The sequence below is a fragment of the Tachypleus tridentatus genome, chromosome 7 (genome assembly GCF_004210375.1).
Source record: "Tachypleus tridentatus isolate NWPU-2018 chromosome 7, ASM421037v1, whole genome shotgun sequence".
Classification (NCBI taxonomy): domain Eukaryota; kingdom Metazoa; phylum Arthropoda; class Merostomata; order Xiphosura; family Limulidae; genus Tachypleus; species Tachypleus tridentatus.
The window spans coordinates 19,250,575-19,263,753 of record NC_134831.1 but is presented as its reverse complement, the minus strand read 5'-3'; the positions used below and the strand labels follow the sequence as shown (position 1 = coordinate 19,263,753).

The window sequence follows — 13,179 nt, the reverse complement described above, 5'->3', positions numbered from 1 at the left end:
CTGATTAGTTAGATATTATGCGTTTGTATGAAGCAAGAAACAAGAAAACAACAATAATAAATTATTGAATTTTACAAGATTGTGTGAGAGAGCAATAGGATAAAGGCCTCTGATTTTTCTACGTTATATTCTGAAAACGAGAGGGCAGAAGTTTAAATAAAGACAGGGTAGACTTAATGTGAATTGAATTATTTTCCTATCAGGGCGATTGTTTTCTGGAAATAGTTGCCGTTGACAGTTATGAAGGAAAGTGCTTTACAACAGTTTAAGAGGGAAATCTGTGATTTGGTGAAATATAAAAAGCGTTTACATTTTTATTTTTCAGAAGAGTGATTTGCAAGGACAACCATACAGAAACGAATAATCACTTGTTGTTCATGAGCTCTTATAAGCGATTATAATAATCCATTAAAAACTAAGCTATTTGTAAATAGTCTGTCAGTTGTTGTAGTAATCTTGAAGACAAACTACTAAGTGTAAATAGCTCTTTGAGGATCTACCTGGGATTTAACTCTTTCCATGAGCCTTCTTGGTGTCAGATTCTAGACAAGTATAATGCCTAATATTATGGTACCTTGTTTAGTAGATGAGTCAGTTCTTTCTTTTTCTTACACCAAAGAGAAAGGGGACAATTTCAACTTTTTGTTCCTTTAACTCATTAAGATGCGGATAAGACAGTAAACGTTAACTTGGATGTAATGTTTTATTATTTCTTGTACTTTAACTTCTACTATATTGATATGTTTATAAGTGCAGAAATAGGTATAAATTATGTATTATTTTCTCAGAGTTTTCAAAGCATTTAATAGATCACATCGTCTAAATTTCCTCTTCGATTTTTCTTATTTCTGGTGTTGAGTTCCAGTAGATATCCGGTTGTATCCTCTTTCCTCCTACTTGTGCTTTCATTATCAACATATATGATTTTCATATACTTTATTTCATACATATATACACTGCTGGCAAAATTCTTAAGGTCAATGAACATAAAGAAAAACTATGCTTTTTGCGTTGTTAGACTCGACCACTTATTTGAGTAGAACTTCGAAAGTGGAAAATAAGAAAAGAGAAAGTAAAATTTTTTTTCGCATTTAATAGTGAAAATGTGAACACGATGAAATTAGTCTAAATACTCGCTGGTCAAAACTTTAATACCATACTGAAACAAAGCATTAATCGGTAAACACGTAACGAAATAAAAACGTTTTTTAATTTTATTTTCCCTTTTCTTAGTTTCTTCTTTCGAAGCTCTATTCAAATAAGTGGTTGAGTCTAACAACGCAAAATATATATTTCGTCTTTATGTTCATTGGCCTTAAGATTTTGGCCAGCAGTGTATTGCAAGGTTTTTGTACGCATCTCGTATCTTTTAAATATCTAAGCAACAACCAAATTGTCAGTTGTTTACGAGAATTCCAAGGCAAATTGGACTTTTTGTGATCTACACGAAGACATCAGTAGGGATCCCTTAGTTGCTTTTCTATTGCTATGTTAATAGAACTGATCAAGGTTATGTAATGTCATACTGGGATTCCAAAACTCTGTCAGTAAATAGTAACATACATATAAACAGAGGCAGAGATCACTATTTACTTTATATAGGCTGTACCTATTAGAGATAGGGTTTTTAATTTTAACTATGCTTGTACCCCATCTTTAGTGGGGAATATTTCTTTTTAACTATTTTATTGACTTTTATTATTGAAATGATACTTTGTTTTATATTTGAGATGTCATGTGAACCCACGTTTGGTGAAACTTTCTAAATCCCACCTTTGTTTCACAAGATGAGTTGCATTTACCTGCAGCGACTAACACTACCACGTGACTGATCATTTTCATTCAAACATTGAAATATCACTCGTATTATAGGACACTGTTTCTGACATTATTTCGCAATATACGCAATATATGGTAAAAACAAGTACTATTAATGAGGATGACAAAGGAATAAAAAAAGTAAAATGAAATGACTTCCAATCTGAGCTGACATGAAACAACATGGAAGCTGAAGAACCACACCATACAGCGTCTTGAACATTGAACTGGTCCGATGGTCATAAAGAGATATTTTTCTAGCTTGGTTATATGTACACTGAATGAAACCAAAACATAAATGATTTTTTTATTTGCCTTTGTCGTCATATTGTGTGATTTTGATTATATATTTACTTTTATTACGATAATGTTGTAGCTTAACACTGTTATATTAAGCTAACTTTTCTTGCTTAATAAAGTAGATTCACTTCTCTAACCTAAATTACCGTTTGTTAAAACAAGCAGTTTTAGATAATGTTATAAAAGTTCCTACTTTCTTCGTTGGTTTTTAATTTTGCGCAAAGCTATAAAAAATCTTTAATTTATCACTGAAAGATAAGAAAAAAAGGTCTCTCCCGTGGCACAGCGCTATGTCTACGAGCTCACAACGCTAGAAACCGATTTTCGATATTCCTGGTGGTAAGAGCATCGATAGCCCCTTGTGCTTAACTTCAAACAAACAAACTTGGAAAAAGTTAATTATTAATCATCACCTTTTTCTAATTCTTAGGACACTCTTTTACCAACTTCATAATGGCTGAAAGGGTGAGCAAGTTTGATTGAATTGAATGTGAACCCACGACCCTCAGAATGTGTGTCAAGCGTTCTAACAACCTGGCCATGCCAGGAATGTTTGTTTTAAAAAGATAGATATTTAACAGTTCACCTGTTCACTAACTTTGGAAAATATCATGAAATTGCATCTGTAATCACTGTAAATAAATAAAACGTACTTCGCAAAGCATAAGTGTACAAGAATGACTATAATCCATTCGGATGTTTACAACATAAGTTACCTTTATGAATAAATGTTTGTTTGTTATATTTTGATATTATGCACAAAGGAATATCTGTGTTCTGCCCACCACGAGTATCGAAACCCAGTTTCTAGCAGTATAAGTTCACTAACCACTGTGCCACTGTGGGTGGCTTTACGAATAAATATTCCATTCTTCGGGAATACAATAGAGGAAATCAATCAAACAACATTAAAATAAATAATTAACAAAAAATTTAATAATGATTATCGATCTTTGATTTTTTTGAAAAAATGCATCAATTAATTTTAAATGAGATTTGTCAGTCACATACAGTTTGAGATATGGGTATTTGGCATAATTTTGTAAACATAGAGATATCACTTCTTAATTTTATCAACAGAAATAATTTATTTTACATAAAGTGGTATCTTTATCAGGCCACACGTTTGAAACGAAGTTGAACCTCTGGACTCGGCATGTCTTGCTGAGTTATCTCATACGTCGAGTATTATGGTTCGCATTTGCTAATTGATTGTTTTGAATTAAACACAAAGTTACACAACTGGCTATCTGTGCTCTTCCCACCATGGGTGTTGAAACCCAATTTCTAGCGGTGTGAGTCCACAGATATGCCGCTGTGCTACTGGAGGGCAGTTATGGTTTGCACTTGATTTAAAGATGCTGACAGAAGGCCCATTGTGGCTCAATAGTACATATTTTGACTTATAGCAATAAAAATCGGGTTTCAATAAGCGTAGTGGACACAACACAAATAGTCCATTTTCTAACTTTGTGCTCAACAGTAAACCCACCAAGCAGTGGCAGAAGATTATCACGGTAAATACTACGTTTTAACTCATTTTGAAAATGTAGACTTGGATTGACAAAAACATAGCTGTAATCATTCTCATGTTATTTTAACCAGTTCTGGATAGTACGGAGACGTTGGATCATCGTCTTACAAAAATCCTTGCTCATGAAAATGTGAACAAGACGTGATTAACAGAGGATCCAATCACTTCCAAAAGAATATTTCTGACACATTACACAACTCCAATACCCTATGTTTGTAGAATAGCACTGACAAATTGAAGCGTTCTGTGTAACTTTCTTCACGTTTCTATTCAATTTTCAATCCAGAAAAAGGTGTAATATAACTATATAGCTAGCTGAAGATTTTAATAAAATGGCCAATTCGTGATGACGAGAATAGTTTGGTTTGTTTTAAATTTCGCGCAAAGCTACACTAGGACTATCTGCGCTAGCCGTCCCTAATTTAGCAATGTAGGACTAGAGGGAAGCCAGCTAGTCATCGCCACCCACTGCCAACAGTTTGGGCTACTCCTTTTCCAACAAATACTGAGATTATAAAGTTCCCACGGCTGAATTGTACGGGATGCTTGGTGTTTGGAGGATTCGAGAATGTTACCCTCAGATTGCGAGTCGAAGGCCCTAACTACCAGGCCATTCCGAGCGACGAATTAAGTTAAAATGAAATGGATAAAAAACATCAGATTCTGAAGCTGTAACTTTAAGCAAATACTAATTTTTTCGTAAGTCAAGGTCTACTACAAACCAAAATATGATAAAATAGTTTACTATAATTAAGTATCAAAGTAATAAATAAATAAAGTTATAATTTATCAATTTTTCTTAAAAGCTCTCGAAATGGAGTCTAAAAGCTGTAAGAAATCTTCTAAACTCTTACGTTCTTGCAAAATATATTTAAATAAGGAAACACTGAGACAACGCTAAGTGTCACTTTCTAGATGTCTCGCTTGCATTCACTCAATAACCATGAAAACAACTTCTCTCACAACACTACAAGTTATCTTTCTTGTAAGAAAATATAAATTACACCATGCACACTAAAGAAGGGGAAGGTTGAATAGCTTTTAAGCACCACACTGTGTCCAGACTGAGAATGATGAAAATAATATGAAACGTTACCTGTTAATTAGGAAAATGAGGTAACTTTTACAACACCATCAAAGACTCATTGCAGAACAGTTCCATTCATAATTTAGTGAGTTATAGTTTACAAAAGCTAGTATATATCACTATTAGTAGTAGTTGATGGGTCTCTAGTTTAAACACCCACAAAATATCTCTTCATAATTTGGTTATGTCTAATTGTTTAGAATTTTCCAGTACAAAAACGTACTATAAATAATTGATAGTTTTATATAAAATTAAGTTTTTTGCTGTCGTTCTAGTTCCAGTTGCAGTGGAGAACCTAAATACGTTATTGAATGTAAGTTTCTAGAATAAAAAGCGTAATTCAATGTGTAAATTGTATGTTTTTGTTTTTCTTATGAGAATAACAAATCCAGAATTTAAGTAAGTTAGATAGTAAGTGAAGTTGAACAAGTTTTTTGGAGTTCACTAATTATAATTATATACGAGATCTGCCGTGTTCCGTCTTGCAAGGAGACATCTACAGTACAGGTGGTGATTTGCCTGCAATAAAATGATGTCCTTATATTACTTTACAATTATAGCCCATCAGCAATTCAGCTTTTCCCTGAAATAATCATTGGCATAGCAAGCAACGTAGAGGTATCCAACACTAGTTCTGATGCAAAAGTCACTTCTGTTACCTCATGAATTAAAAGGAATATTCTGAAGCCCACTTAAGATCGCTAGTTCACGAATATAGCAGCACTACGAATTTAACTCAACTCCAATGTTTTAGCGACACGTCGGCAAAAACCAAGAGAAGTAATTTATTTGTCCTTGTTGTCATTGATTACTTTCCAAAGTGAGCCAAAATGTATTTGTTGGTCAATATATTAGTAAAATTCATCAATAGGGTGTTGGTGGAATAGTGGACAGGATGTTTTGGTACATCTGAAGATATTCCTACATATCAATTAAATAATTTCAACAGTCTCGTGTTCTCTGAATTATGAAAAGTAAAAATTTGTTGCGAGACTGCAAATTCGATTTTGTTGTTTATCGTTCATCGATTATTTATTCTATCGTTTAATTTATCTATTAATTTTTAGTTACATCAAAATGCTAATTCACTTTCTCGCTATTGACGTTATTAATTATTTTCTTGTTTAAATATAGAATATTGATCTTTTTTGAACTAGGTTGACGTATTTTTCGTGGATAACATGACACTCATATTATATAAAACTTCATAACCAAAAATATTGGTTATCTGAATCAAACGATTAAATTGTTTAGTAAAAGTAAATATATTTTTAGTTGAAACCCGGCCTAGCCAGGTGGGTTAAAGCGTTCGATTCGTAATTTGAGGGTCGCGGGTTCGAATCCCCAAAACATGCTCACCCCTTCAGCCATAAGGGCCTTATAATATGACGTTCGTAAAAAGAGTAGCCCAAGAGTTGGCGGTGACGACTAACTGCCCTCCCTCTTGTCCTACACTGTTAAATTAGGGACGGCTAGCGCAGATAGCCGTCGAGCAGCTTTCCCGAAAGTTCAAAAATCAAACAAAACCTTTCGTAAGTTTGTTTAAAATTTCATTCAAGTTGACTACATATTTCCACTGTTAAAAGAAACACAAATGCGTATCTGACATTTCTTCGATTTTGGAAGTATTAATTAATCGGAAAAATAAGACCTTTCGAAAACAGTGATTTTAATAGCATAGTTAGGGTGATACAAAATCGGCGCTGAAACATTCATTTTTTAACCATAAACAACGAAGTATAATGTAAATGAATCACATTATTTGTTACTATTAGTTACTTTGTTATGAAGTAGTCTTGTATTTCTCAATAAAGTTGTGAGTAGTAATCAGTCATTTATGGGAATTGGAAGTTCCAGTCATTGTTTTAGGATTACAGATGTCCACCTAATTTAACGATGAAGATGCGAATTACTACGACATAAAACGAAGGACCCATTGATTTCAAGTATTACATTTTCTAATAAATGAGAAGCTTTTAGAAAATAAAATAAAACCACCGAACTAGTTGATAAAAATATTTTATTGTAAAATTTTATTTTGCAACGGAGTAGACGTTTTTTTTATCGACGTACCATAAAAGACCGTTTCTATCGTCCGCAAGAGCAGCCGCAGCACTGATAGAAATCTTCACAGTAGAAGTTTTGAGTCTCCAAATCAAAAGACAGCAAACGAACAGGCTGCCTGTTTTGGTTACAAAATTTCCTCAATCCACATTCCTGTGGTCCATAACTTAAAGAAGAAAAAGTTTAAAATGTGACTTTCATAATGGCAAAGCTTACAACTTATTTTACGTCTTTTACCAACATTATACGATAATTAATTAGTATTTTAAAAAATAAACCTACAATTAGTTTCTTTCAGTGTCGATTACACAAGTATAATAAAACTTTAAATTTATATTATCTTAAAGAAAAACAGTAAAACTCATATAACACTCTTTGTTAGCGATTAACAATCTCATTGAACGACTGTACGTTTGTTTTCACATACAAAAGCTCTATCGGGCTATGTGTTGTGCCAACAAAGAGGAATCGAGCCCCTGAGTTTTTTAGCGTTGAAAGTCCGAAGATATCCACCGTTGTCCCACCTAAGGATTACTTAATTTGATATTGATTTAATTATTCTGCTGATATGATATCTTGTTGATATCCTTTTCATAAAGAGTTAATATCAACGAATCACGCTAACACCTATATCGCTAAATAAGTTATGTGGTGTGCCATTTTCAGTCGTGTACTCAAATACATTTCTCAGGTATATTTCTTTGCATGTTTTTTTTTTTACCATCTAAACCATCTTAACAATGAATTCTTCAATCTGTTGGTTATATTTTTCTTGTGTAGAAGTGAACACTACCAGAATCTTATACTTCACGTGAAGTATAATAGGTTATTACACAAACTGAAATCTTAAAAGGAAATAACCCATAGCTTATGAAGTGATTAAATGAATTCGATTTATAAATCCAATGTCTAGCTCTTTAGAATTTTTTCTATAACGAAAAGAAAATTAATAACGGTAGAAAGGGGGGCATACATATTTTTCTTCCCCAAATGAAAAATAAATTCAGATTTTCACTCGTGTTTTTAAGACGAATAAGAATAACATATGCATTTCATACATTGAAGCTAAAAAGAACTTTCTTTTACCTTTTCATTTGCTTTAAATTTGTTTTACGATTATATCAGTATTTTTGTCTATAGTATTGGTTTTGATTTTCATATCATACACTTATACAAAACATAATACCTTGCAATATAGTATATGTAAGCAAAACCTACCGACACTTGTATTGCCACAAACACTGAGTAAAACCTGCAATCGGAGCCTGAACAACGATTTTCAGATTTCCATGAGTATTATAAGCGAACCTTGGAGTACATTTTTTAACAGTCACGTCGCAGTCGTTTATGAACCTAGACATAAGTTGCAAATTGAAAATAAGATTATTATATCTTCAGAAATTTCGTCTTTGGCATTTTGAATGACACATTTTACAATCTAGGTTTTACCAATTAAAATATGCAAATAAATAGCCATAACAAATGAAGAAATTCCCGAAACTTTTATTTCAAAAATTAAAATTTGTTTGAAGGTTTTGTTTTCAAAAATATAAATTTTTGATTTATTTTAATTTCTGCACTTGTATTCAACTAACATTACAAGAAATGTTAGAGATCAAAAATATTCCTTAAATGCATAAATAACAAGGTTAAATCTAGTTGTTCTGAAACACGTGCACCTGACTTATCACAAACATGTTTTGTAAGTGATATTACATGTTACAGTACCACCAAGTACCTTTTTACGAATATCACCTTTATAACTTGAAATTACTTTCAGAGTTTATTTTCAGTTGCTCAGTAGAGCTTTTCTATAATTCCATTTAAATTTAGAGAATTTAAATAGTATATTGAATAAAAACAGCCATATCATAGGAGTTATAATAATGATAATAATTAAAAAAATAGATGTTTAATATATATCTACGTTTTGATTTGAGATTAATGACAATTTTAGTTAAGCATAGCATTATTAACAACCGTTTATTTCGAGTATAAAAAAGATATTAAAATTTGTAAAAACATTAATCTCCAAGTATTATAGGTTTTATTATTGTATTATTTTTAATATTGTACAAAATGCAGACTGAATAAAATAAATGTTTTATACATTTTTAATCTTCAAGTGTTGTAGTATAGTTAAAACTAAGATATGCTTACTGAGGTAAGTAGTCACAGCGATAAATGTCTGATCTGAAACGTAAAACATCAGTTCAAGAGCATTAGAATACTTTGTACAAATACCAGCATCTTGTTGCAAGATGTAACAAAAAAAAACACTTTGTTGTTCATTTACAAACAAACAAACATAGCTAACGTTAAAGTAAAATACGTAAACATTCAGTGGGTTTGAGATTATTCAATTAACAACTATGATCCGCGTATATTGAAATATTTTTACCCATTTATTTTTCAACTTCGTAACAGTTTTCTCAAATGGAGTTTGGTTTTCAGACATCTTGTCAGTTGGAATCTTACTTTAGAAATCCTCTCATATGTTAGAGTTTGATTTCTGGACACCTTGTTAGTTCGAATCTTTTGGTTGTAACTATTTCTTGTTCTTCAGTGACTTTAAGTAGGATGTGAATCTTTTTAAATGAATGTTGGTTTAAAAGAGGTTTTTTAATTATGTTTCCGTTAACAATCTTAAAAGCTGTTAGACATTTAGTGTTATTTCCTGTTTGTTCAGTTACAACAATTAACCTGTTAATGTATTAAGAAAGTCACTAGTGTATCGAGTGATTAATATCTGCAGCGAGAACACGAAAATAAGTTTCTAACTCATGCATATGACAAATAAGTTGTCTCGTCATAAAATTTATGAATTTCGGCGATAACTGTCGTTCTTGGTAACTTAATATTCACTATATATTACGGGCAAAATATGATTAATGTGAAGCACTTAATCTACAAAATGACTTATTATTAAGCATAGAAGCGCATTACTATTTGTATAAACCTTACCCGAATCGGCAGGTATGAGTGCCACAGTCATTCGAAAGTTGTAGTATACGCCACAGACGTGAATTTCCTCTTCCAGAAATACTAGCTTCATCCTGTTTGGTGCCGTTCAACTTAAGTGCTTGTTCAAGGTCGTTTTCAATTTTGCTGCAAAATAAATGTATTTGATTAGCTTATGTTATGATTTGTTTCTTAAATTTCGCGCAGATGCACTTGAGGGATCTGTACAAGCCATTTCTAATATAGAAGTGATATACTAAAGTGAAGGTAGCTAGCTAGTCATTACCATTCACAGTTAATTCTTGCGTTATCCTAAGGAAACGCCGACTCAACGGGTGAAAACGATCGTATGTTCGGTGATGAGACCTTAAGTAGGGAATCGAAAGCCCTATTCACTGAGTGACAGATTTATTACAGCTTTTGACCCACCAGTTGCGAGACATTTCTCTTTATGACTAATACCCTTTTAGTTCTAAAGGTAATAATTAAAATTTTGGCTGTAAAAGTCATTACATGGTTACAACTTGTTTAATGAGACAATAGTAATTATGTATATTAACAAAGTCTAAGACATAGCATAAAATTAAGTTCAATTCATAGAGAAATCCATTAACGTTCTTCCGAGTTTAAAAGTCTGTTTCTAATAATGGAAGGCTTAACATTTTTATAAAATAAAAACACAACAATGAAATTCTGGAAAAAATGTTAACGAGATGTATTTATTTACTCGCCAATTTGAGATTAACGAAAGTGTGCGAGATTTTACTACTACAATTTGATTATAAATTAATAAATTCTTTCAAGTGACTTAGTTTAGACCTAACTAAAATGTTTAACTTATGCTAGTCCAATCTTTGGAATGTCTTCCATTAGTTTTAATGATAATAAAGTATGAACACATCCATTAAATTGGAACCGTTTTAAAAAAAATTACATAACCTGAACATTTGTGTTAAGAGCTTACACACGAATGTAGAGAGAAAGAATATTGTCCTTATAAAATACTTACGCTTGAACTTCCGATGAAACTCCCTGTCTTCTCCCAATAGTCCCAATATTTTCTGGTTCATCGCACAGACGTACAGGTGCATTAATATCACTAGTTGAAGCAACCATCAGCACCCCCAAGAGGGCAAAAATACAAATCTGAATCTAGAGACGGAAAAGGAATTGAAAGATGTGTGGTGGACCCATTTAATGAAATACGATATTTTAATATTGTTGACGGTCTATAAATGTGTCCTTCTATGTAAAGGATAGATGTCATAGGGTATGCAGTTAACTGAATCTATAGTTAAATAGGTTTTACGAAGGTTAATACAAATTGACGTAAAAGTTAGAGAGAAATTGAAATAAAATACCTTTTGTTTACCTAGGCCAGTAGTTCTCAAACGTTTTCCTTCTCGAACCCATTTGGCGGAGTTAAAGGGCCTTGTGAGCCACCTACCGGTCCTATCCGCATTAATTATATTATAAAATAAAGAGAAAAAAAAAAGCAGAAAAAAACATTCACCTTGCTTAAAACTAAGCCTTTGTTCTCAATGATCGTAGTTAAAATATTAATTTTCTCAGTTGCTCGTATATTTATTAGTGGCGTGGGAAACGGGGTACACCTTAACCCCCCTTTTCAATAGGTCCCAGTAAAAATCTGTTAAAGTTGGTAAAGTTCAATCAGGAAAAGCAGAAGGATGCATAAAATTATATCCAGAATCCAAGAGCTTCAAAAAATTCAAATTTTGAATTTCGCTCAAAGCTACTCGAGCGCTATCTTTGCTAGCCGTCCCTACTTTGGGAGTGTAAGACTAGAGGGAAGGCACCTAGTCATCACCAACCACCGCAAACTTTTGGATTACTCTTTCCACCAAAGAATAGTGGGATTTACCGTCACATTTTAACGCTCCCAATGCTGAAATGACGAGCATGTTTGGTATGAATGGGACTCGAACCTGATAAACGTTAGAATGAACTCGTATTGCAGTTAAAGCTGTTGTTGTCGGAAAGCAATTCAATCGGCTATATACACTCCTCTCTCGTTGGTACAGCGGGAGGTCTACGGATTTACAACACTAAAATAAGGGGTTCGATTCTCCTCGATGGACTCAGAAGATATCCTGATGTAACTTTGCTATAATAAAACTCGAACACTGCGGGAAGTTGAACATTTTACGTTTGTTAACGTACCATTGACCAACTATTAAGAATTTCTATACGTTTATCAAGATATGATATTCTAAACCATCGTGTATTTATAGCATTTTGTAAACTCAAGTGTTATCCCTAATTTCTAGTTAAATTCAGGCGCAAGTTACATAATATAAGGAGTTTTATACATTTGTAACAATAGTTGGCAATAATTTGAGTGTATTGTTATTTTAGGGTTACTCTAATTGAATATTGGGACTTGGCTGTCACTTTTATAAAGCACTCATAAAGTGCCTTTCTGTAGCAATGGCACACGAATTCAGGATTCATGTATTCAAAGTGTAGCCCCTAAACTATAGAATACACCCAACCCTTATTCAAAATTAATTCAACATTTTTATAAGGTTATAGTCTTTCAAAATTGTTTCAGATTTTAATCTTGCATGTCAACACTACGTCTTTAACCTTAAGTTCGTTTGTTTACATTTTGCAATCCCTGTTTCCCATTTTTTAAAGTAACAATTTTTAATTACATTGTTTCTTTAGTTTTTATGACCATAATGGACATAAATCTGTATAAGTGCAGTGCTGTTCTATTTGAAACAGTTCAGTTCAGTGAAATACGTAGTTAATGTATAATGGTCTTTGAGACCTTTGAAAGGGTTTCATGGAAGCTGTATGAATATTACTTCCACAATGTTATCATTAATGGTGCTGCTGTATGTATGATGACTATGCTTCATGGTGATCAGTATACCACATATTTTGTATATGTTTGTAACGTATGTATAACTATTACAATATTGATCAAACGTTCGCATTTCTTGTAATAAATGAGGTCATTATTACAAATACAGTTAACGCTATCTAACAGAGATATGCATGGTTTATTAAAAACCTGCATTTATAGTTTCAATATAGTTTCAGAATTATATGTATAGTAAACTGGAGGGTAACCTGGTGTTCTGACAACATTTCTTTTCTCAATACCATTTCTGGACAGTCGAGCAGTTTAATACCCTATAACTCCTAACATGTGACGATGCATGATTTTACCTCAGTGCAGATAACTGTCTGAGCAAAAGATTGATCTGTTTCGAGAAATATTATACCAAGAGTACACCTTTTATACAAAACAGGTTTATTTATGTGTTTTAACGAACAAATGCTCAAACAACTTATAAATTCCATGTTTGTCCGATCATAAGATGCCTTCTCTGGCACTATTTAGACATCTAACCAATAACTACTCCATGATTCTAGTAAATAACAT

General features: G+C 32.5%; 2 protein-coding genes across 4 annotated transcripts in view; both read right to left on the bottom strand.

The window, feature by feature from the left end:
- Positions 1 to 13,179, bottom strand: part of LOC143255242 (coagulogen-like) — a 115,677-nt gene that overhangs the window by 65,410 nt on the left and 37,088 nt on the right. The window lies entirely within an intron of this gene.
- Positions 6,716 to 11,172, bottom strand: LOC143255244 (coagulogen-like). The gene is made up of 6 exons (XM_076510592.1): positions 11,126 to 11,172; positions 10,774 to 10,916; positions 9,768 to 9,911; positions 8,964 to 8,996; positions 8,022 to 8,156; positions 6,716 to 6,969 (listed from the first exon to the last, which is right to left on the bottom strand). The coding sequence occupies exons 2-6, from the start codon at positions 10,878 to 10,880 to the stop codon at positions 6,828 to 6,830; spliced, it is 561 nt and encodes a 186-aa protein (XP_076366707.1). The 5' UTR covers positions 10,881 to 10,916; positions 11,126 to 11,172; the 3' UTR covers positions 6,716 to 6,827.

What these genes read in the sequence shown, in the direction of transcription:
- LOC143255244 (XM_076510592.1), bottom strand. Translation starts at nt 10,880, where the DNA reads ATGGTTGCTTCAACTAGTGATATTAATGCACCTGTACGTCTGTGCGAT. An exon ending in GTTTCATCGGAAGTTCAAGC is followed by an intron (nt 9,912 to 10,773) that starts GTAAGTATTTTA and finishes TTTATTTTGCAG; the next exon opens with CAAAATTGAAAACGACCTTG. An exon ending in TTGTGGCAATACAAGTGTCG is followed by an intron (nt 6,970 to 8,021) that starts GTAGGTTTTGCT and finishes TTCTTCTTTAAG; the next exon opens with TTATGGACCACAGGAATGTG.